General features: G+C 27.9%; 9 protein-coding genes and 1 long non-coding RNA gene across 15 annotated transcripts; 5 read left to right on the forward strand and 5 right to left on the reverse strand.

The window, feature by feature from the left end:
- The first annotated feature begins 110 nt into the window (after positions 1-110).
- Positions 111-2,544, forward strand: LOC107074134 (methylthioribulose-1-phosphate dehydratase). Of its 3 annotated transcripts, none has more exons than XM_015335250.2 (6): positions 111-252; positions 827-885; positions 985-1,079; positions 1,158-1,426; positions 1,553-1,754; positions 2,251-2,544. In XM_015335250.2, exons 2-6 carry the CDS (start codon positions 856-858, stop codon positions 2,336-2,338), a joined length of 684 nt encoding a protein of 227 aa, XP_015190736.2. In that variant the 5' UTR covers positions 111-252; positions 827-855; the 3' UTR covers positions 2,339-2,544. The 3 variants fall into 3 exon arrangements, with proteins under 3 accessions (XP_015190736.2, XP_015190737.2, XP_015190738.2); XM_015335251.2 differs by lacking the exon at positions 111-252 and adding an exon at positions 284-365; XM_015335252.2 differs by lacking the exon at positions 111-252 and adding an exon at positions 372-513.
- Positions 2,244-4,427, reverse strand: LOC107074130 (pre-mRNA splicing factor CWF19L1). Its single transcript, XM_015335241.2, has 3 exons — positions 3,641-4,427; positions 2,911-3,550; positions 2,244-2,833 (listed from the first exon to the last, which is right to left on the reverse strand). The coding sequence occupies exons 1-3, from the start codon at positions 4,252-4,254 to the stop codon at positions 2,534-2,536; spliced, it is 1,554 nt and encodes a 517-aa protein (XP_015190727.2). The 5' UTR covers positions 4,255-4,427; the 3' UTR covers positions 2,244-2,533.
- A 1,401-nt stretch (positions 4,428-5,828) lies between these two features.
- On the reverse strand, positions 5,829-8,929 carry LOC149030950 (uncharacterized). Its single transcript, XR_016178199.1, has 2 exons — positions 8,489-8,929; positions 5,829-7,958 (listed from the first exon to the last, which is right to left on the reverse strand). It is a non-coding gene; the product is annotated as an uncharacterized LOC149030950 (long non-coding RNA).
- Positions 8,930-9,086: 157 nt separating this feature from the next.
- LOC107074160 (rho guanine nucleotide exchange factor 3) lies at positions 9,087-11,716 on the forward strand. 3 transcript variants are annotated; one of them, XM_015335324.2, is made up of 5 exons: positions 9,087-9,456; positions 9,789-10,033; positions 10,135-10,498; positions 10,640-11,068; positions 11,192-11,716. In XM_015335324.2, the coding sequence occupies exons 1-5, from the start codon at positions 9,391-9,393 to the stop codon at positions 11,591-11,593; spliced, it is 1,506 nt and encodes a 501-aa protein (XP_015190810.2). In that variant the 5' UTR covers positions 9,087-9,390; the 3' UTR covers positions 11,594-11,716. The 3 variants fall into 3 exon arrangements, with proteins under 3 accessions (XP_015190810.2, XP_089033443.1, XP_089033444.1); XM_089177317.1 differs by lacking the exon at positions 9,087-9,456 and adding an exon at positions 9,473-9,700; XM_089177318.1 differs by lacking the exon at positions 9,087-9,456 and adding an exon at positions 9,474-9,651.
- Positions 11,717-11,887: 171 nt separating this feature from the next.
- On the reverse strand, positions 11,888-14,852 carry Mettl3 (methyltransferase like 3). Its single transcript, XM_089177315.1, is given in 6 exon segments — positions 11,888-13,291; positions 13,391-13,593; positions 13,595-13,898; positions 14,008-14,203; positions 14,285-14,451; positions 14,755-14,852. Coding segments are annotated over 5 exon segments (1,653 nt in total). The 5' UTR covers positions 14,439-14,451; positions 14,755-14,852; the 3' UTR covers positions 11,888-12,495.
- Positions 14,853-14,891: 39 nt separating this feature from the next.
- Positions 14,892-15,959, forward strand: mRpL32 (mitochondrial ribosomal protein L32). Its single transcript, XM_015335321.2, has 4 exons — positions 14,892-15,052; positions 15,211-15,465; positions 15,555-15,697; positions 15,799-15,959. Exons 1-4 carry the CDS (start codon positions 14,962-14,964, stop codon positions 15,916-15,918), a joined length of 609 nt encoding a protein of 202 aa, XP_015190807.1. The 5' UTR covers positions 14,892-14,961; the 3' UTR covers positions 15,919-15,959.
- Positions 15,960-15,997: 38 nt separating this feature from the next.
- spn-F (C2H2-type zinc binding domain-containing protein spindle-F) lies at positions 15,998-18,497 on the reverse strand. 2 transcript variants are annotated; one of them, XM_015335314.2, is made up of 6 exons: positions 18,358-18,497; positions 17,530-18,170; positions 17,189-17,453; positions 17,010-17,101; positions 16,715-16,907; positions 15,998-16,622 (listed from the first exon to the last, which is right to left on the reverse strand). In XM_015335314.2, the coding sequence occupies exons 2-6, from the start codon at positions 17,755-17,757 to the stop codon at positions 16,330-16,332; spliced, it is 1,071 nt and encodes a 356-aa protein (XP_015190800.1). In that variant the 5' UTR covers positions 17,758-18,170; positions 18,358-18,497; the 3' UTR covers positions 15,998-16,329. The 2 variants fall into 2 exon arrangements, with proteins under 2 accessions (XP_015190800.1, XP_015190804.1); XM_015335318.2 differs by lacking the exon at positions 18,358-18,497 and having other exon boundaries at positions 17,210-17,453; positions 17,530-18,351.
- LOC107074156 (pyridoxal phosphate homeostasis protein) lies at positions 18,379-23,048 on the forward strand. The gene is given in 6 exon segments (XM_089177320.1): positions 18,379-18,520; positions 18,732-18,836; positions 21,477-21,834; positions 22,290-22,478; positions 22,481-22,530; positions 22,603-23,048. Coding segments are annotated over 6 exon segments (780 nt in total). The 5' UTR covers positions 18,379-18,517; the 3' UTR covers positions 22,678-23,048.
- On the forward strand, positions 18,728-21,278 carry Srp54k (signal recognition particle 54k). Its single transcript, XM_089177316.1, is given in 3 exon segments — positions 18,728-18,836; positions 19,175-19,855; positions 19,858-21,278. Coding segments are annotated over 2 exon segments (1,518 nt in total). The 5' UTR covers positions 18,728-18,836; positions 19,175-19,482; the 3' UTR covers positions 21,003-21,278.
- LOC107074159 (myosin regulatory light chain 2, smooth muscle major isoform) lies at positions 22,881-24,138 on the reverse strand. The gene is made up of 5 exons (XM_015335322.2): positions 24,002-24,138; positions 23,616-23,906; positions 23,355-23,521; positions 23,174-23,266; positions 22,881-23,105 (listed from the first exon to the last, which is right to left on the reverse strand). The coding sequence occupies exons 1-5, from the start codon at positions 24,050-24,052 to the stop codon at positions 22,913-22,915; spliced, it is 795 nt and encodes a 264-aa protein (XP_015190808.2). The 5' UTR covers positions 24,053-24,138; the 3' UTR covers positions 22,881-22,912.
- Positions 24,139-24,292: the final 154 nt, after the last annotated feature.

Genomic DNA, 24,292 nt, shown 5'->3' on the forward strand with positions numbered 1-24,292 from the left:
TGAGAGGATATCGAAAATTTTCAAGTCAAATAACCTCCAATCTTTGTTCTTAACGTTATCTATCTCCCCCACGCTCAAGTATATTTTCAGACATTCGATCCATAACCATCATCTGATTGAAACTCTATTGATAACGAGCAGACTATTCTGGACCACCCATTAAATCCTCTAATTAAGTTGTTTGCAAATCTTCAGAAGTGGGATAAATGAAGAAATATTGATCGGGCAAGCTTTCTCCATACCTATAGAAATGTGAGTGGCAAAAGTATAAAAATAACTGTACGTGTGAGATCGGTTAATCGATAATTATTGCGAGATGCGTTTGTTATAGACGGATGAGAGGAGATAAACTGCATTAAAAAAAAGTTAATTTGGAATTCGTATCTTTTTTTCATTGAACATTATCTTTGCAAATTTTCAAATTTTCTTTCACTTACTGTGTCAATAATTAATAATCTAATAATTCAATCAAGTTAGCAACATAAAAAACTTAAGCTTTACTTCACTTAACATGTGGGTTTTAAGGGCTTAATTTTTTTATTTTTGTTTTATTCAGCGACATCTACTACTCTAATCGTTTCTGTTTGATTTCTTTAGTATGAGAAATAGAGATAATTTACTTGAAACAATAAAAATTGCAAATATGTTTTTCTTCGTTGATATATTTATGTTTCTTTTTTAATAAGGATTATGTATTTATACATTGCTTAATGTATAAATAAGAATTGAAACTTATGACTGCTTACAATCATTATTTCAGAATTATCAAATTTTTTGTTGTTTTTTCTCATTACTGTAGTAATTAAGAATTTCGTATGATTTTCAGATCCACTGTTAATATTAAAGCTTATTCAAATGTCTTTCGACGATAAGATTTTATCCGAGGTATATCTTATTATTCTCATAATTTTTCAATATTAATAAATTCTTAAAAAAATATATATATATATATATTATAATTCAATATTAAATTCAATATTATAGGAACATCCTCGAAATTTAATACCGGAATTATGTCAACAATTTTATCATTTAGGATGGGTTACTGGTACTGGTGGGGGTATATCCATCAAGCATGAGTTTGTATATTCATAATATTTATAAACTATACATAAAAAAAATGGAAAAATAAAATAGAAAATTTATCATTATTGTAGAAACAAGATCTACATAGCTCCATCAGGCGTACAGAAAGAACGAATAAAAGCAGAAGATATGTTTGTTCAAGATATAAATGGAATAGATTTAGAACTACCACCAGCTGAAAAAAAATTAAAAAAATCACAATGTACTCCATTATTTATGTGTGCATATCTTAGAAGAAATGCTGGTGCTGTAATCCATACACATTCTAAAGCTGCTTTGATGGTTACTTTATTATGGCCTGGAAAAGAATTTCAGGTCACTCATCTTGAAATGATAAAAGGTAACAGAAAGTTAAACAAAGTATAATAAAGAATAATAGAATATGTATAATCTACTTTGGAAGTGTTGTACATCTAAAAATAATGAAAAGAGTTTATATAAACATATGCTTTAACTGTCTTCATAGGTATAAGAAATCAAAAGTTAGGAAAAGCTTATCGTTATGATGAAAAGCTAGTGGTACCTATAATAGAAAATACACCTTTTGAAGAAGATTTAAGAGAGGAATTAGATAAGGCAATTACTGAATATCCAGAAACATGTGCAGTTCTAGTACGTAGACATGGTGTTTATGTTTGGGGAGATACTTGGCAACAAGCCAAAACAATGTAAGATATATTTACTTTATATATGCACTTTTTTTTTTAACCTTTTTAACCCCTTAACCTACGATTTATGTTCGAGAATTTAGGGCCGAAAACGTAAACAAGTTCGCGCAGCCTTCGAGCCATTCGCACGACTTGAGTAATATACTGATCGAGCAAAACGTAAATATTATGGGCATCGCTCGTTGTAGGAAGGTCGCGGTTTGTAAATAACACAGACAGAGCTCGTGATGTATTCCTATTATCTTTTCGTATCGTGATCATCGTACTACAAGCTATGCCCGTAGTATTTAAGTTTGGCCCGATCATCGTACACAGGCTATGCCCGTAGTTGTAGGTTAAGGGGTTAATATAGCTATGTCGTTCATGAGTACACTTCTACCGTGCAGACACTTGCACAGAGAGCAGCAAATAATGAGTAACTATACTCATTAGTAGTATCTAAAAGCTTAAATACATAGTGTAAATTATAAATAATATTTCTTAATACTGTTTACAGGACTGAATGTTATGATTATTTATTTGATGTTGCTATACAAATGAAACAACATGGTTTAAATCCAGCATCAATTCCATCAGTGTCGTGAACTTCGTTGTTAAAAAATATTGTTAAAATTAATATAATAGTTTTTGGTAAATCCTTTTTGCTAATATATAAATAAACATACTATAAAATATAATAACAATTGCAAATCATTTTTTTAATAATAGTCGAAATTTGTAAATATGAAATTTTGTCCACAATGTAAAAATATTTTGTATACGTATATGTATAAATTACTTTAATTGTCTACATCGTATGGTTTGAATTGTGTTCTGATTCTTATGGCTAATTCAGTTTCTTCATCTTTATTCATTTGACAATCTCGCCAATCTGATCTATGATTAACATCCAATATCCGATCACATGCTAATACTTCTCTACCAAAGTTTAATGGAAAATTCTTTTTAATTCTATAATACAATAATCGTCCATCAGGCAACTCTACGTAAAAGTATAAAACACCAGCCTTTGCAATTTGTTGCAAATCTGTGTGAAGTGGAAGTTCCTCGATTTTGAAATTATAACTTTCTGCTATTTCCTGTTTAAAATAAAATTGTATTTTAGATAAAAATCAAATTATTATATAAAGATAAATAATATAGAAAAATAATATACCTCAAACATTTCTTTAATTACAGATGCTTGATTTTCATGAATTGGAACAGCTTGTAATTGACAATGTGATGTTTTATAATTTCTTTCAAAAAAAACCGGTACTCGATTTGTATTTGCAAAATACGTTTTTATTGCATTTTTATATAATTCCATTTCCTTTAAAATGTTAATTGGTAAAACTGATAAACTTTGATGATGTGTTATTGGCGAAATTAACATATGATCTTCGACTAATCCTCCTCTGGCAAGTGCTACATAAACTTCTGTGCCAACAGAGATTACTAAATGCTTAGATACTTCAGGACTAGATAAACAAAACCAACATTTTGCTTGATCAAATTCTGTCTTAAGCTTTTTATAAGAATAGTCAGAATTTTTTGTTCGTTTATTAGATTTAGATTTCATGTCATAAAAAAATTGTGTAGTTTTTGTTTCTGTTAGTTCATCTTGTAACAGGTGCTTTAGATAAGGACTAGATGTTTCATCTGTTGTTTTCATAACCAATTCCGATAATCTTATTCTGTCTATAGGAGTTAAGTTCAAAGCATATAACCATTTCTTTTTTTCATTATTTCCTACAGGTCCAAGAGCAATAAACCTAGTTGCTATTTCAATACCACTTTCATCTAAACTATGATTTCTAAAAGAATATAATTAGTTTTTTATTAATAAAGTCATTTTATTGTTATTTTACTTAAAATTAGTCGAATTTATTATATATTATATTTACCTATAGGGTGGCCTTTCATAATGAATATTTTCTAATGCTGAGATATGATATCTTGGTTTTATTTGAGCAGCCAACCAAGCTACTAATTCAGATCCATGAAATTTAAAATCAGGCTTATTCGGATCTAAATCGGTAATCCCTTTGGGCCATGGTGAAGATAATAATATATCTACTCCACGATAACTTGGTTGACCTTTTAAACAGGCATTCTTTACTGATACAACATCGTTCTTCTGGAAACAGACTTCTTTACACTTAGTTTTATTACTTTCGATACCACTGATATATGCTATCTTTAATCCAGATGTTGCTACATATAAACCTCTTCTACCAAGATAAGTTAAATTTTGACAAATTTCATATCCATCTATATCAGGATAATATTTTAAATCCTTTTCTCTATTTGGCCCAATAATATACGTTGGAACAACAATATTCTTCATACCATTTTTGTATGGTTCAAGCTGTATATTATTTTCACCGAAGAAATCTCCAACACATAATAAAAATTCAAACGGTCCATTTTTTTTGTTAATATTTTCAATTTTCGTAAATAGAAATTTAAAATGTCCTTTAACGTCTCCACAGAAAATTATCTTTTGTTTATCTGTCATTTTTTTAAATGCGTAAAAACTACTTAAACGAAATTTTATGAAATATGTTTATCGTATCATTATTGCAATTTTTTCTTAACATAAAATGAAAATACAGTTTTAAATATTACAACGTTCGCAACAGCAATATAGGTTAAAAATATATTTATTACAAGATGAATCTATGACTATTATTTCTTTATGATGAAAATCACTCTATGCTAAGTTTCCTTTTTCTTCTCTTAAGTTTTTAATCTTTCGATACTTATTCTATGCTTAAGTATCATTGGACATTGTAATATTCATAAACTGTTCTATACTAAAATAGGCACAATTTATTGGTCAGAAGTTTTTTCAAATTTTTGAAAAAATATAATTTTATTCGAACAAAAATTGTTTCAAAAAATACTATTTTTCATAATGTAGTTTGTTAAATTTTTCATGAACAAAAAATAATAACATATTATTTCGAATAAATTCGAAAATATCATCAATTTGTTGAATCTAAGTAAGACTTTAGTTGAGCGTTCTCACACAGTTTCGGCGCTGAATGTCATGCGAGCGTAGGGATCCTGTAGGAGGGATGCGCCAACAATATTCAACTCATGTGCCATTGACTAAAAAGTTTGGTGGACCGCTTGAATTAATAATAATTTTTTCGTGTAACCTATTCTATTTTAATATAAATTTTTAATTATCATTAAATATAGTTCATTTTTTTCTGTATTTGATGCAATTCATTATTTCATAATTATTTCAATGTTTGAATCATTCGCGCACAAAATCGAGTTCCGGTCTCCCAACAATGTACATGGCGCATCCCTCCTATAGGATCCCTATGCGAGCGCATGTCGTCTAGGTACATTGTGAACAAATCTTTACACTGGACAATTTTTTTTTAATGAAAAATAAAAAAAATAAAAAGGAAAGGTAGAAAAAAAGAAAGTTTACATACATATTGATCATTTATCAGAACGTTATGTTTCGTTCTTTCGTTGTTTACATTTTTACATGTCAAGAATTATAGTTCAATTGAGAGTTTGATATAAATATATTAGGATGAATTCGCATGTAGGTATGCGTGCGAGATAGAAACATCTCGAGTTGGAATCATGAGACAAAGGAAAAGCGTCAGTACTGATTCAGTAGTTCTTTATTACAACGACGATAAATCGTACAGGTCTTTTCGTTTTTATTCTTCTTATATATTACATTGTTAACATTAAAATAATCGTAACTACGTTTATATTTTATAATAAATTGTTTAACGTTACCACATCACAGTTTTTAAGATCTCATTTAGAATAATAATACAAACAGTAAAAATTAAAAAATAAACGTTAAATTTATCAAAATGGAAACAATATTGAGAACTATGGATTCAGAGACAAGTTCAAGATTTATACATCTGTGTGGACAGAACCAATTTGTAGATTTTTGCACCAAGATGCAACTACTAGTAGCCGAACATAATTACAACATGCTAAATGAGTGTCCGAGAATTTCGAACAAAATCAAAAAGTCTTATGAAAAAAAGGATGCCTTGAAAATTTCATCAATGAAAAAATTAGAAGAAGTAATATCAACGTTTAGTGGTGATGATAACACAAGTATTAAACAATGGCTATATAAATACGAATTTATTGCAAATGTATGTTGTTGGTCTGATCTTCAGAGAGTAATGTATTGTAAACGAATGTTAAGGGGATCAGCGAGAACATTCGTTCGATTAGAAAAACGTTGTTTTTCGTGGAAAGAACTACAATCTAGTTTACGGACAAAATTTTCTACAATAGACACCGCAGATATCACGACACGACTGAACAATACGCTACGAATAAATGAAATTAATAGAGAAGTTAATGATCAAATAAGAAAAACCAGAAAGTCGGCGTTAGAACGTTTTTTCCAGAAAAAAGGTAACAATTCAGAGAATAGTTTTGTCCTCAAAAACACTACTACAATTAAACAATTGACAGAAGATGTTGCGTATAATGATAGCATAAATATGATGAAAGACCTAAAATTGCAAGAGAACGCATTTCGGAAGAAATAATTGGCACATGCATCAGAATCGAAGAACATGATATAATTGATGAATCATCCGTATAGATATTACGACTTTCGAAAATAAAACATTTCATGTACAAGTTTGGATATATATCAGACAAATGTCCGAAGAGCACTATACCTAAGATTTAGTATTATGAAAGCTGTTTATAAAAGTCACAACTCCACCTTAGTGTTTAAGTACACTTACAAAAAAACATTTTAAAAACACATTGAAATATGCAGCTCTGTAGAAGTTGCGTTACGTAATTTATAATTAGATTTTGATAGATCTCAAGCAATACCGAGCCAGATTTTGGAGATTGCAGCATGTGCTATATATTTGTATCATTACTAATATAGAAAGTATAACTATACATAAAGCTATAAAACAATTGAAGCTGTAAATCAGAAACAGATATTTTTATTAAATAATTAAACATTTTATTATTAAATATCTTCAAAATCTTTGGTACATCCCACAAATTTTGTATAACTATATTTTTTATAAAACAGTAAACAATTATATTTAATATTTTGTCTTTATATGTGTGCCTTCGAATATGCATATACATGTATATTTCAAAAAAACAATTTTAGACAAAAATAAAAAAGGATTGAAATTTAATTCAACGATGATTATTTATAACGAAAAATAAATACATTACTTATATAATCAATGCATACAAATGTGCCTATAATTATAAAAGTGGTTGAAGTCAAAATTTAAAAAAAAAAGAGTTTATCTCAATTATTTTATACCACCTTATTATAAACTAAATAAATTCAATGTAATTTTCACAATATTGTCAAAAATGAATCTTTAGATAATGTTCGTTATTTCAATATTATATAGAATTCATATAGTGTACAAATGTAATTCTTTAAATATCTCGAAACAAGAGATATATGACTTAGACCACTTTCATAATTATGGGCACAAATATGAAATATAATTCATTCAATTCTTAAATGAACTTTTCAATTTAATTTTCTATTTATTATTATCAAATTTTTATTAACCCTTTCGCTACTGCAGATCTCGCCGCGAAACCGATTTATGCTTATATTACATTTGTTCAAAATAAATTAAAAAATGAGCCAAATGCCATCGATGTTCAATATGCGTAACAACAGACATATCGCGGGGATGATAGTCAAACGGTATCAATCACGCTGTCGAATTCTATAGCCAAATCTCGTACAAATATATCGTCAATCGGATGTCGTCTATAGTAGACGTTTACATACACAGGTCGTTACGCGGATGCTGTCAATAGTTAACGCTCGTAACGAAAGGGTTAACGTTGCAATAATAAAAAAAATTTTACACATGCCTGATTATGTTATATCATGATAAGGAAATAATTTGATTTCAAATATTACGTTACTAATAAAAATAAAATATATTTTAATTATTATAAGTTACGTTTATATTTTGTTCTGTAAGAACAAAATTGAACATAATACATTCAATCAGTGATCCCTGAAACTTTAGCTTGTTTGATCAACACAGGGCCGTAAAATTATCGTACACAGAGAAAAATTATCGTACGCACAGAAAAAAATTTGGAATATTTGGAATTTTGGATTTGACACTTCTGATTTCCACATTTGTTGAATCTCAATCTTCTTTCTGTTGAAATCTGTTGAATTTCAATTTTTAATTTTCAAATCTGCAAAAAAAGTAAAAGTTCCAACTTTTACAAACTTGATGACCTTTTTTTTCTAATTCTATTTTTCAATTTTTTCTTATTTTTCTCTTTCTTTCCTAATTCTATTTTTCAGGTTTTTCCTGACTTTTTATTGGTTTCCAAGCTATTTTCAAGTCACTTTTTTTTTTTAGTCACGATAACATATATTACAAACTGTGTGCACTAGGATGCGCTGCAACCGACAACCGAAGCGCGAAACAAAAACAAAATCAAGACTTATCGAACATTATATTTACATATCGAATTATCGTTAATTACATACAAGCTGAATTTTGGATCGTACAAGCTAAATTTTGGATCGTACAAGCTAAATTTTGGATCGTACAATGCTTCAAATTATGTGACGCGTACGATAATTATCGTACGAATGGGATCACTTCATTTAATCGAAGTTACAAATTGTAAAGACAAAAATAAAAAGAAAAATGATTATAATTATTTAACAATTGATAAATATATATATATGTACATTAGAAAAAATTACTTATTACTTGCACTTAATGAGGAATATACGAAGCTACGTTGTAATAGCACAAACTGAAAGTGAATTGACGGATTTCTTAATGATGATGACTAAAACAATTTGCACGCGTACGTGAATGTATCATCATTTAACTTCGATTATTTTGAATAAACAATTAAATTGATTAACAATATAGCCAACAACAGAACTTTTAACTACACACATCTTTCGGCAGTGTAATCAAAATTTAACTGTAATTTTACTATTGGCTGTTCTGCTTATTAAACTAATCGTTGATTCAGATTAATCAAACTTGGTTGAAATGATCCAAAATACTTAATGAAAATTTTAGTAATTTACTTGTACATATCATTTTTACTCTACTGTTATAAGCATATGACTGTTTTTAATAGGAAGAGTTTTAATTAAACTAAAATCTATAAATAAAAGACGCTTTATGATTGGTCGAGTATTCAGCAATGAAAACTTCATCTTTAGTGATAATCGCGATTGTAGCGCCACACGCCCCAAGCTTATGAAGAATCCTTGTTCTGATTTTTAAATCATATTGCACTGCATGATATAAGATTAATCGAAGTGTTGTAATTTGACTAACGGTTGAACAGAACAAGTGTGACATTAAATTTTTAAGCATTATTTCTATGTATTTTGTTATAATTTTTATAAATTATGGTATTACAAATAAAATAAGAATTTATAATAAAATGTATTTGTAAGAAATTGTATTGTATTATAAATAGGATTTTTTTTTATCTAAAACTTCAAATTATTTCACATATTGAAAAATTAAATACTATTTGATGTATATGATTATGCGATATCGTTTATACATCGTCATGTAATATTAGATCGGTATTATGCATCAACTATTATTTTATTAAATTACAATAGATTTTTTGTAAACTTAAAATGGGAGATGACTGCAACGTAACAATAAAAGAGGTATTTCAAGAACCTCGAAAAAGATTTTGGCTGGTAAGCATTTTTATTGTAAATAATGTGTTTTTTGAATGTTTGTTGACATATCCTTCGGTATTATTGAAAGTGATAAGACTGTCATTGATATGACGCAAGCATAATTTTATCAGTTTAAATATCGTTCTAGAGATCTTGTATTTTTTATAGATAATTCAGTTCGCTGAAGTGCTTAAGAAAAAATTTTATAATTAAGTAATTATTGATAATGTCTCATTGTTTATTTAGGTTAACCACAATGCTAGTAATTATATTATTTGTATAAAATTAGATGACTTAACAAATGAAATATGTAATAATATTTTAATAATTATTAATATTTTATTTAATAGAGATCTAGAAAACGACCAAAAAGTGATGTGGTTAGTGTTAATTCTATGGATATATCTATAGAATCAGATACGGGAAAAAAGAAAAAGAGACGCAGAATTACAGAAGTAGCTAGTAGTATATTCTCTTCTAGTACTTTAGGCGTAAAAGTTGGAAATACTCTTCATAGATCATTTAGTATCCAACAAAACACAGATGATTTTTTATTTACCGATGAAGACGCACATGCAAATACAATAAGGAAAAAGTAAATAGAATTGTGAAATTTATCTTGTCTAATCGAATATTACTTTCTCATGTGCCGTATAAATCAGATTCATAAATATTTTTCTATATGGACTTTTATAGACGGAGAAACAGTTCAGATAGTACAAATAATTTTACGCTTAGAAGTTGGTTGCTAGATATAGCAAATGAAAATGTTAAAGAAACATTAAATAGCACTTTAGGTCAAAGAGAAGTAAAAAGACAAGAGGCAATTTATGAATTATGTTGCGGAGAAAACTTGCTCATTGATGAACTTACCATTCTTCGTGATCATTATTATGAACCATTGATTTCTAGTAATATATTCACTTTGCAAGAAATACGTACACTGTTCAGTGACCTTACCAGTATTATTGAAATTCATTGTAATTTACGAAATGAGTTGATCAATTTACGAGATTGTTCGGGATTTACAGACAACATTGGTGCTACGATACTCAATTGGGTTAGTCTTTAGTATAATCTTTATTATTATTTTTTATGAAATAAAGAAATATATACACACACAATTTTTATATCAAAGTAAAAAAACAAATTATTAATAATATGATCGAATAATAAAATGTACATATTACAATTGTTGCAGATACCAAAATTAACGGAACCTTATTTAGAAAGATGTAGAACACAAGTATGGGCAAGGCATTTACTCGAGGAAAAGAAAGCAACTAATAAACGTTTCCAGGCATTTTTAAAAAGAAAGTTAGGAACACCCCATTCTCTTGACTTATGGGCTTACTTAGATGTACCACGATCAAGAATAGTTAAATATCCTTTATTGATAAAAGAAATATTAAGACATACTACTGCCGATCATTTAGACCAAATTCCCTTAAAGGAGTCAATTAATAAACTCACAGAATTACTACAGAATATTGATGAGGCTATGGGAAAGGCTGAATGTAAATTAGCTCAAACAAAAATCAATATTAAAAATGAATATGATCCAACTGAATGTATTAATAATGCAACAGAATTAATTACAGAGGGACAATTAAAAGATTCGAAAGGAATGGTAAGTCAATCTTTTACAATATAAAATAAATTCCCAAAATTATACGCGTATAAAAAATAAATTATAATTTTTATATCTAACATTTATAAATAAGTAGTTTTAATCTTACTAATTACATTTCAGAAATTTTATTGTTTTCTTTTTGATACGTGTTTTGCTATAACACGCTCCACAAGACGTATACCTAAGAAATATAATCTATTTTTTCCTGTTATACCAAGAGAGCAAATATCATTATGCGCCGAACAGAAAAATTGTATAGACTTTGGATTCAAAATAGGTGATTACTTTCTCATATCAGAAGATAAACACGGTAAACGGCATTGGACTGATGCCTGCAATAAAATTATTAACTCTTTAAATACTAAAGAAAATAATGGGAATGAAAATAAATCGAATTTAATACTGCAAACGCCTAACCGATCTATACGAAAATCAGGAAATAGTACAGATGAAAACTTTACTTTTTCTTTAAAAAGAAATGTTTTAAAACAAAAACAAAATAGTATTTCTTTCGATAAATAACGTAATTATAATTATAATTGCACATATAAATAAGTTTTTTATAATTATTTCATTTTAATACAAAAAATTATTTGTATATGTAATTTTATTTGTGTAATTAAAACACTTGTAGAATAATATTAATTGAATGTATATTTTTATGAAAAAAAACTGTTAAAAGTACTTATATTTTGCAATTCAAACTAATATATGTATTTTATATTAATTTACTCATGAATTGCTCTGTGATGGAATCATTCCACTATATTTTATCAATATAATATTGATCACAATTATAAACATATAATAATTAAATTTTTATTTAATACAGATAAATATTTATTCCTATATAGTTTATATATCAAAAGTTTTACATATATGTAGCTTAGCGACACGTAAACGAGATAATTCAGTTTATTCACAATTAATTCTTAAATCTAGGTGCATATAAGTAATTGATATGTAACAAAAGTAACTTCCGGAAATATTAACTTTTAAAGTTTGACTTAATTTAATACTTATTTCTGTTTTGTGGAAGTTAAATTATATGAAAATATTAAGAAAACCTAGACATATACATATATATTTTAAAATTATTAAAACCATAACAAAAAATATATTATTAAATATAAAACATTAACCAAAAACATTTAAAAATTAAATTGCCACACATATCAAGTTTTTACATGCACCAAAAAAATGTCCTATGTATATGCACTTATCTTATAGTCAGAAATTTCCTAAATTTTTCTATTACAAAAATTTCAAAGCTTACATATATAATATTATATAATATGTAAATTCGTATTTTTATAAAAATATATTTACAATTACATACTTTTGTACTTTTATAAAGAATAATCCTTTAAACAAGTAAGAAAAACATATTATGAAATTGCTTTTTTTTAGGTACGTAATTAATTTTAAGATTTTGTAGGTTTCATTGAATTTCCATCGGGGTAACGTTTTTTAAAGGCTTTAATTAATTGTGGATCAATCAAATGTACTCCATCTACTTGATTACCAAGTGTTATCCAATTAGGTTGTACATTGTGTGGACGTCCAAATAATTCAATTTTTCTTGTTCCAGGACTCATGCGTTCAATAATACCATAAATTTCATCTGGTTTGTGACTAGTTGCACGAACTTCTGCTACAATTACATCACTGTCTAATCCCTTATTAATACGTGGATTTCCTTTCATACCCACTAAACAGTGTTCTTTTCCATGATTCAACCAATGTCCTGTTCTTCCAGTTCTTATAATTCTTTGTAATTGATTTGTTTTTACCCAAATAATTTCATCAACTCTTTCGTAACCCCATAATTGAAGACATTCTCTTCCTAATTCCATTGCTCTTCCTGTTACCCATAAAAATAAAAGCCCTTCATCTTGAAGCGCAGGTATTCCTAATTGCCTCATTTCATCATCTGACATTGTACCATATGGTAATTCCATATGAATGTCCCATGGCGGATCAGCCATAATCACAGCAAATTTACCGAGAACTGTCATATCTAGGTATCGTAAATCACATTGTATCCATTGAGGCGGATAAAGAGTTAACTCACTACCTACACTACTTGTACAACTAGTACTACTACCATTTTTATTATCAGGATTTAATGTCTTGTTAATAGTAGCATTGTTAATACCATCAGAATCATTTGTTTCTTTTGTTTGTGCAGTAGGGCCATCTACTTCATAGTGGACATATCTAAATATGATATATGTAATCATAAGTTATAAAAATCTTAAAATAAGCATGATTAATGAGTAAATTTATGTATTTGAATAAATGTAACAGAACACTTACTTGCATGTATCCATATGAAAACAAGTATTAAGAAAACTACAATCCCCTAATGATTCATCTGTATGACTTTGTATAATTTTTTTAAAATGTAATTTCTTACATTTTTCTGCAAAACCTGGGCCACCATTTAATTTAGCACAATCTACTCTTGTTCCATGTGGACAAAATTCCATAACTTGTGCACCGCCTTGAGAACGAAATCTTTTCCGCTAATGATTTTTCTTTAGATGTTTGTTTTGACAAAAGATCCAAAATTTGCTCTCCTACTTTTTTACTTTCTTTTTCTCTTATTGTGGGCATTGAGATCAATGACATTATATCCTCTGTATTTTTTTTATCTATTTTCATCTGTTTTTCTGAAGGCATATAATCATTTAATTCAGATGCGGATGTCTCTGCGCTTTCAGGATTTTCTGTGTCGTCTGATTGAGAGAGACATGATGATTGTGATTCTGCGACAGAGAGAACTGTATATCCAAAGACTTCATTTTCCGTGACCTCTTTGATTCTAAAACAAATTAAATATTAATAATATTTATGTAGATAACTTAAAATCACTATTGTGTGATAAGTATATTTAAAAAGATGTCAAAAATAATAATACAGAACTCACTAACTTAATAATATCTTGTGCGGCTAGTTTCTCTAAAATTTTATGGATATCAGAGGTAGACACATCGGCATTAAGATTTTTACGAAGTTGATCTATTATTTCCGCAGATGTAATTGGTAAATTTGGTAAAGACTCATGTAATATACAAAGAATATCTCTTTCATATTCATTATGATCAGATTTTGAAGATGCATTGGAATCTATAGAAAAAGATACTATTTTAAAAATACAGTTACATATTATTTTAATAAAGAAAAATAAAATGATTTCAAACGTTTTACCACCAGGAAGAGGTGAATCTGCAGTTGAGGTAGATGGTATGGAAGAAGTAAGTGTAAATAATTCATGTCTCTCTCTTTTTCGCTTCTGTAATTTTTCACGTAAACTATTCCTTTTAATTTTAATTGCTTGAATTTCTTCAAAAGCGTCAGACATTTTTCCTAATATTCTAAATCCATAATATAAGAAAATGTTACTTTAATAGTTATCTATTTATATTATGTATTAAACAAATTATATAGGTATAAAAGAGAGTATATATATTTAAAATATATTTAAATATAAAAATTAATACTAAAAAAGTGTTTTTCTCATTTAATATTCTATATATATTAATATAAAATATATATATTTTTTATATTAATTAATATTTGTAATAGTTAATAATATTTGTGTATATCAATGTCTAATAAAAAATTCAATTTGTGTATTTACCAATTATTATAATATATTGATGTAACTATACACTAACAATTTTTATTATTAAAATTTCTTTAAAAATAAAAAAATTAGTACATAATACTGCATTACTGTTTATTTACATTGATACTTATAAATAACCACAAATAATTTTCTTATAATTTATTTTACCATTGAACGAGTTTTATGCTCGAAAGATGGAGCACCAAGTCCACTAACAGATCAGGTTTACACAAGTTGATCTTAAAATTGTTACACAATGGCAGTTTCTATTATAAAAAGATTAAATTCTGCTTTTCAAAAAATTGAACAAGCATTAAAAATAATATTTAATAACAGATTTCCTCCAGGTAAATAATTTCTTTAATAGATATATGAATACATCCATAAAAAACAATTGACAACATAACCTATAATATTACAAAAAAATAATGTTTTAATATCTACTCTTTAATAGCGTAAAATATAACAATCTTTTCTACCTATTCTTTTTTCTTTATCTTTTTAGAAGCATTATGTGCAATAGATTATAATGGTAGTTTAAATGTTCCATCACCTGTAAACAAAGATGGTCGATTTTCTCTCAAAGACATTATTGAAAATGGTATTTTATGGGGAGTTCCAACGTGTAGACGTACCATTGAAAAACGTTTGAGTAGAAAATTTGGATATCCTGAATATAAATGGAAGCCACCTGTTCCAAAAACTAATCTTTTAATGTGTCCTAATTGTGGTAATTACCACGAGGCTAAACTTTTATGTGGTATTTAACTTAATTCAATATATTTTAATTTTTCATTAATTTTATGAATGTAATGTACATAAAACTTAACAGTAAATGTCTTAATTTAGCACATTGCTATGAAAAAGTAAAAATAGAAACTAAAGAAATGCAAGATGCTATTCAAGAAAAATTAGGATTAGATCCCGTTGAAGAAAATGTTATTGTTATTTATGAAGGAGAAAAAGAAGGCAAGACAGATGACTTCTGGAAGGTATTTGACTATATAATTATTTTAGGTTTATATTTATATAACAAATATGCTTACTTTACATCATTTTTAAATCTAATTTGTACTACTAATTTTTTCTGTAGAACCAAAGAGTAGTAGAGATGCCAAAGAAACGACCTGAGTGGTTTCATGAAAATCTTCTCGAATCATCCACGGTTCAACCTTCTGATAGTAAGGATATAAAACCTCCAGAACTTGCTTAAGAAAAAGTCTAAGTATTTGAAATAAAAGTTATTTAAACATCTATTGTACTCTTTTTTGTTACATGCTATATTAACCAGATTTGATTTAGAAATATTTTTATTGTGAAAATAATTAATATATTTGTAAATAATTTTTATATCCTGCAAAAAGCAAGATACAAATATACAATCTATACTAAAATATTTGTATGTCAGCTATTCTTTCTGGATAAATCGATGCAATAATACATTAACATTTTATAAAATTCACTGATTGAAAACTGTTATAAATAAGGCAGATAGATCTTTGAGAATTATCAATTATTTACATATTTTACTAACTTGTACTTATCCAACAGTAATTCAGACTGTGTTAATAAATTGACAACAAATTTGATAGGATTACTTTTCCTCACTTTTCTGTACATAGGATTAATGAATAAGTTCAAACCCATCGACAGATGCGTCTTTTGTAAAATGACTCAAAACATGTTCATGAAATTCTGCAAATGCGATAGACTTTCCATAAAAAGATCCACATAATGGACAAATTTTATCATCGATATCTGAATTTTCATTAGCGCATTTTTCTAAAGATAAACTTATAGGTGGTAAACTTGTTTGAGTTGAACCATGTTCTTGAAAACTGTCACCAGAACTAAATTGTATTCCTACGTGTACAACTTTTTTATTCGCATTTTTGCGGCAACCATTACAAATCTCTCCTATAAAAGTATCATTATATATTAGCTTGAAAATGATGCTTTGAATAATAACAAAAAAAATTTATTTATATAATATATGTTAATTTACGTACCTCTTTTAATGTTTTTCAAATTCTGTATAGTTTTTTTCAGTCTATTCTGTTGTGCTAGTAAAGCATCTTTTGTTTGTGACAATCTTATATCATGTTGCTTTAATTGTTCTAATGAGTCAGTATCAGAATCATCCGGATAAGTAAAACCAATATTTTGTAAATTTAAATCAGGATTATTTTGTAATTCTACCATCTAAGACACATCAAATTATAAGATTATTTTTATACAATAAATATTCTTAATGAATTATAATCTTAAGTAGTAAATGCCTCAAGAAAAATACTTGATATTTACCTCTGCGTATTGCTGTTCAAGATTTGTTTTTTCCAACATAATACTGTTAATAAGTTTAAGTGATATTTCTTCCAAACTCTGTTCTTTGTCACCTGTACATATTTTTTATTGCTATGAATTTTCATTTAAAAAATATTTTATTGTAAATATTAATTTCAATTATACGTTAATATATTTACCATTATCTGAACTCAACGTACAATTTTTATTTGTTTCTTGTTTAACAGGAGATGGAACATTACAAAAACTATATGACATAATATCAAATGATTGAGTAGAATGCTGTTTTAATGTATCAGAAATTTTAGTGAAATGTAATCCCAAAGACTTATTGGCTTTAGTTAACCTGATTAGTCTATTCCATAAGTGACGGTTTTCTGCAGCAACCATAAAAACATGATGGGTAAGCTGCGATTTTTGTTTTTTAAGATCTTCTACTTTTTTCTATTAAATAAAGTAAAATATAAAAGTAGGAAATTTGATTTAAACATAAATGTATACTAGGAAAAACAATACAAACCTGTAAAGTTTGAATTACAGCTTCGTCATTATCATTGACTTTGATAATCGCAGTAGACATGTCCTTCCCACATTCTAATCTCAGACACAAATTTTCTTCTTCTACAGCAGCTAATCTGGTTTGCAATTGTTGGCAACGTTCTTCCATTGTTTTGAATGCAATCAACAAAGCATGATACGATCCAACATGGTAATTTTCAGGATTTTCTTTAATATCCATTATATTCATGATAGTATTAATCGTTATTCTTTGAATAAAGTCAAAATTTACAGGATAGCTTGAAAAAATTGTTAATACCGAAGTACTCTTTTATTATGCTTTACGTCAAGAGATATGCACAATTTTTACAATAGCTTTACTTTTTTCCTTTTATAAAACGTTGTTGTATTTGTTTAAAAGTTTAAATATGTTGTCCTTAACATTTTATCGTTCATCAAGTCACTAGAATTTTCATTTAATTGGATACTTGAATGCATACGTCAGATGGATGACATTTAAAAAACTTTGAAACATCGTTATTATCAGTCAAGATTAATTTTCACGCTGTCATAGCGTCGACATGTTATAACTTCTTGTGTATGTAGAATTAGTGATATATTTAATCCCTTCTGTTGACATATCAAAGTTTTTATAACGGGGACCTGTGTACAACCGAGCGCAGTGTTAACACAAACAGTAATAAATTAACTCAAGTTAGTTATTAAGTGAACTTCTATAATCATATGTTTTTTTAAGAAAATTTTATGAACATTTACTCATATCAGGGGAACCAAATTTGTGTAAGAAAAAAGATTTTAGTTTGGTTTCGTTACCGATAGGTTCGCTTACATTTGCTTTGGATTCTCTCGGATGCGTTTACTTGTCTTCTTTATTCATAAAAACAATAAATTCGAATGTAAGTAATAGAAGATATTTGTAACGCACTTGAAATTTATACTGTTTTATAAATTATCTTTTTTCTTTCTAAAAGTCGTCGTCTTTTCACAATATGGTAATATCGAGTTTTAATTATTTAAGTTATAAAACATTATTTTTCATATGCATTTTGATACTAATATCTAAGTACATCCAAGTATCCTCTCTAAGGATAATATACTGAAAACTATTGAATGATTATTTACTAAAATAATGAATAAATTAAATAATGTACATGAACGAATCGATTAAATTGAATAATTTTGAGAATATTTTGTTACTTTTAGCGAATTGTTAATCGTGTTATCAAAAAATACAAGATGGAAGACGTGGTTGAAGGTCTAAAATTAGTTCGCAGTAAAATCATCACTGCATCTGCTAAACGAGATCCGGTACGTCGCCATTTTGTTATTGAGCAAATAAGAGGGAAAAAGCGTAAAACAGTGGAAAGAAATACGTATCTACATAACCATTGCTACATGTTTTTTCGTAAAAATACGATGCTAGTTTTCAATTGTTAGTACTTTATTTTATATCGGAAACTCATTATCCTTGACTATACATTATATGCGTATAGATAGAAACATATTTCTTACAATCCTGTAAAAAATATTTTTTATGTTTTATTAGATCGATAAAATACTTTCCATTATTTTATGCGGTGCATAAATAGGGATTTTTACATTAGAGGTTACGACCATTATGTTTGTATATTTTGTTATGGTCACAGATTTATCATGGCGATCGTGAATGATAATCATTAGAGCAATATACGAACAAAATAAAACACGAAGGTTTTCGTAAGGATTCACATACATACTTAAATATTCATTCAATATAAATCGACATTTAAAACGTTTAGTTACTAAAACTGAGTATCGTGACAGTCTTGCTTATTGCATAATCAATGACTAACCGGATGTGTCGTCATGTCGTGTTGGCCAAGTTGGAATAATCTTGACATATTTTTTCAACGTCAATTTTCTAACCACTAAACAAGAATATTCGTATCGAAGAGTGAAAAATAAATAAACGAAAATGGTCTTAGCGGACCTAGGACGTAAGATTACGTCTGCTTTGCGGTCGCTCAGCAATGCGACCGTAATAAATGAAGAAGTATTAAATTCTATGCTGAAGGAAATATGTGCAGCATTGCTCGAAGCTGATGTAAATATTAGGTTAGTCAAGAAATTAAGGGAAAATGTTCGCACCGTTATTGATTTTGATGATATGGCTGGAGGTCTTAATAAGCGACGTATGATACAAAGTGCTGTTTTCAAAGAATTGGTGAAATTAATAGATCCTGGTGTAAAAGCATATCAACCTGTGAAAGGCCGTCCTAATGTGATCATGTTTGTTGGCTTACAAGGAGCAGGTAAAACAACAACTTGTACCAAATTGGCTTATCATTATTTAAAAAAAATTGGAAAGCATGTTTAGTTTGCGCGGATACATTCCGTGCAGGTGCGTATGATCAAATAAAACAAAATGCTACTAAAGCAAGAATACCATTTTATGGAAGTTATACAGAAGTGGATCCAGTGGCTATTGCACAAGAAGGTGTAGAAATGTTTAAGAAAGAAGGCTATGAAATTATTATTGTTGATACCAGTGGAAGACACAAACAAGAAGAATCATTATTTGAAGAAATGTTACAGGTTGCCAATGCTGTTCAACCAGATAATATAATATTTGTAATGGATGCAACAATAGGTCAAGCATGCGAAGCTCAAGCTAAAGCTTTTAAAGAACGTGTTAATGTTGGATCTATCATTATAACAAAATTGGATGGTCATGCGAAAGGTGGAGGTGCTTTGTCTGCTGTTGCAGCAACGCAAAGTCCTGTAACATTTGTTGGAACAGGAGAACATATAGATGATTTGGAACCATTTAAAACAAAACCATTTATTAGCAAGCTATTGGGTATGGGAGATATAGAAGGACTTATCGATAAAGTAAATGAATTGAACCTAGATGATAATGAAGAATTACTTGAAAAAATTAAACATGGTCAATTTACTTTAAGAGACATGTATGAACAGTTTCAAAATATCATGAAAATGGGTCCATTCTCGCAATTAATGGGAATGATTCCTGGATTTAGTCAAGATTTTATGTCAAAAGGAACTGAGCAAGAATCAATGGCCAGGTTAAAGAGACTTATGACTATTATGGATAGTATGAATGATGCGGAATTAGACAGCAGAGATGGTGCCAAATTATTTAGTAAACAACCAGGAAGAATTGTGAGAGTAGCACAAGGTGCTGGCATAACAGAAAAAGAAGTTAAAGACTTAATAACACAGTATACAAAGTTTGCAGCTGTTGTGAAAAAAATGGGTGGTATCAAAGGCTTATTCAAAGCAGGCGATATGGCTAAAAATGTTAATCCAACACAAATGGCGAAATTAAATCATCAAATGGCAAAAATGATGGACCCACGTGTCTTACAACAAATGGGTGGTATGCCAGGCCTTCAGAATATCATGAAGCAATTACAACAGGGAGCAGCAGGTGGATTGGGTAATTTAATGGGTGGTTTTGGAGGTAAATCTTGAAAGAATGATGTAGGCAGTGCAGTTACTGCCAGGACGTACTGCCGTTCACAGTCATCGAGGAAATATCGAATTTAAATTGCCATCTATAGTACAGAAAAGAGGATCGTGCTACAAATATATACAGGGAATATATTTTACGAACCTTGGGATTGTGCAGAATTAACATTGAGTGAAAAGTCACTGATGTACCATTTTAAATAAACATTTAATTCGCATATTAATTTGACACAATAAATGTTTTAATGTACATTCAATAAATTAGATACCACCGGGAAAGTGTTTTTTAGGTCTAATCCTTTTTTCTAATCCTTTTTTTTTATGAAAATAGTTACTATATCGTATTAGTGAAGTTTTTATTCAATTATTGTTAATGGTAGTATCACATCAACCTCGCATTTCATGTATGGAAATTTATTATTTATTTACGAATATATCTTCTTAAAGAAAATACAATATCTTAATTTGTTTTCCCAGGAATATGCCTATTTTGAACCTCGTTTAGTAGCTGTAAGCAAAATTAAACCTCCAGAGCTGATTGTTGCGGCTTATGAGGCTGGTCAAAGACATTTTGGAGAGAATTATGTTAATGAATTAAAAGATAAAGCATATGATTTATCTATCACTGAAAAATGCAAAGATATTCGATGGCATTTTATTGGACATTTACAAAAAAATAAAGTGAACAAAATTATATCCATACCAAATTTATATATTATTGAAACAGTTGATAGCAAATCGATTGCAAATGCACTCAATAACGCATATTCAAAAATATGTGATGATAATTCAAAATTGAAAATTATGGTACAAGTGAATACAAGTGAAGAAGAAGGTATAATACAATTTTTTAAATGACATTCAATAATTTGAACTTTAAGTAAATCTAAAAGTAATTCATTTTATCTTTTCCATAAAATATATTTCATCTTATTTCATTTATTCTTATTTTACCATAATATGCTTTATTTATAATAAAATATTATTAATTACACTATTTGTCTTCCTTTTTTTGTATATTTCCTTTCTTATACATCATTACATTCTATATTTTAGTATTTGTTAAAAATCCAAATGAATAGCTGATTAATATATTTATATTTAATTTAATCTTTTATTGACAATATTTAACTTCGATGATATTTAAAAAATCATTAATTAGTGTTTTCAATAGTAATGATGTAGAAATTTATTTATGTGTTTCTCATAATGTAATAATAAAAATATCAAGTAACATTCATATTCCATTGTAATGTATATAACTTTATTTATGTCGCTTAATATTTTTAGCAAAAAATGGTTGCAAAGTAGAAGAATTATCAGAACTTGTGGAATATATTTTAAACACCTGTAATCAATTGGAATTTACTGGTATTATGACAATAGGTGCGTACGGATACGATGTATCAAACGGTCCAAATCCAGATTTTCTACGTTTGAAAAAATGTAAGGAAGATCTATGTAAAGATTTATGTCTTGATAAAAAAAAGTGGAACTTTCTATGGGAATGTCTACCGATTATGAACATGCGGTAAATTTATAAAATATTTTATCTTTACATGAAATATATTAATCAGAGGTAAATTAATTACATTTTTTATAGATATTACTTGGGAGTTCAAATGTCAGAGTGGGTACTGCTATATTTGGTGAGAGGCCGAAGAAGGATGGTCAATAATATGTAGTAGTACGTAAATGATGTAATTGATTACTACAGTAAAAGATAAGATTTTTATTTCATGAATTATTATTAAATCTTTAGATTACAAATATGTATTATATCGAAATAATCGTTACTTTAATGCGATCTATTTTATTTTTATTTTGTGATAATCATAATTTTAGAGCTTGCGGGATGTAGAATATATTTTTCTATTTATCATTTGATTTTACAAACTATTAATGAATATTTTCTAAGCATTGTCTAATTTTTTCTGATATTGTCTGGCTTTAGCTAGTTTTTGAAAACCACAAATATTATTACTAAATTTAATGTAATCTATCATTTCATCATTATCTTGCAAATAAATTGGAGCTTCTTCCAAAGCACGATCAACTTCTTTAATTGTAAATTTATCGCCAAATTTTTGAAGATCGTCTCTTATTCTAAAAAAAGAACATAACATACATTATTTTCATACCTGTATTAATGTTTTATTTTTAAAGCTCATTACTTTTTTTCTGGTATCATTCCAGTGTCTCTCATATCCCAAGTTGATAGTGCAGCAGTGAAAACTTCTTCTGGGTCCATTTCACTTACTTTTTTTCTATTAATAAATTTTAAATATGTCATGTATAAAATCAATTTTGTTTTTTCAAATTATTTTGTATATTATGTGATATTTTTTAATTTACCCAAAAAGCGTGATAAACGCATCGAAGTCTATTGGAGTCGATATTTCTGATAACATTTGCTGTATATGTTCTTCAGATACATCGGGTTTGCCCATGGTTATAAAGGTAAATTTTAGATCTTCAGAATCGATGATACCATCGCAATTAAAATCAAACAAATGAAAGGCCTGAAAATATCCAAAATATGTTTGTAAATGTTTTAAGAGTGAAGCTGGTTCAAGAGAAAAATGGTTTAACATTATAACAAGTTAGTTAAGTTACTTCTTTTAATTCTGATAATTTGATCAGGTCATTTTTTCCGACTTCTTCTTTAATCTTTATTTCTTTGGGTAGTGAAACAGCATTAAATGCCATCAACTTATCCGTAGAAACATTATTTTGTAAATTTTCTGCATCCGTAATCTTCTCCTCACATTTTTCTCTTTCCTTTTCTCTTTCGTTTTCTTTTTCTGTTTCCTTTTCCTTTTCTTTTTTCGTTTCTTTTTCTTCTGTAACTTCTTTAACACTTTCTTTCATTTGTCCCTGAGATACCTTGGATGATTTCTTCTTTTTCTAAGAATAATAATTGAACGTTTCTTATTTTATGAACGCACAATAATTTTACGGAGTTAACTGTATAAATAATTAAGAAACAATATTTATATTACTTTTTTCTCTTGATTCTCTAATAATTTTTCTTCCTTATCAGATTCAAGCATTTTTAATTTCTCTATCCTAGACTGAACTATGCAGGAATAATTAAATTTCAATTATTACGATACACAAAAATTTTAATAGTTCATAAGATCTATAATAACTACTATTAATTAATCCATATTATCATAAATTTTCATACTGTTCAGAAATTAGATGGACACGCTCTTTTATAGATTTAAGATAGGCCCCTCCATTGGTGCTGGTACCATCTCCAGCAAGATCAGTTTGGATGTCACAAAATA

Source organism: Polistes dominula, unplaced genomic scaffold (genome assembly GCF_049000335.1).
Source record: "Polistes dominula isolate Pdom_NZ unplaced genomic scaffold, Pdom_raw_medaka contig_20, whole genome shotgun sequence".
In the NCBI taxonomy this organism is placed as follows: Eukaryota; Metazoa; Arthropoda; class Insecta; order Hymenoptera; family Vespidae; genus Polistes; species Polistes dominula.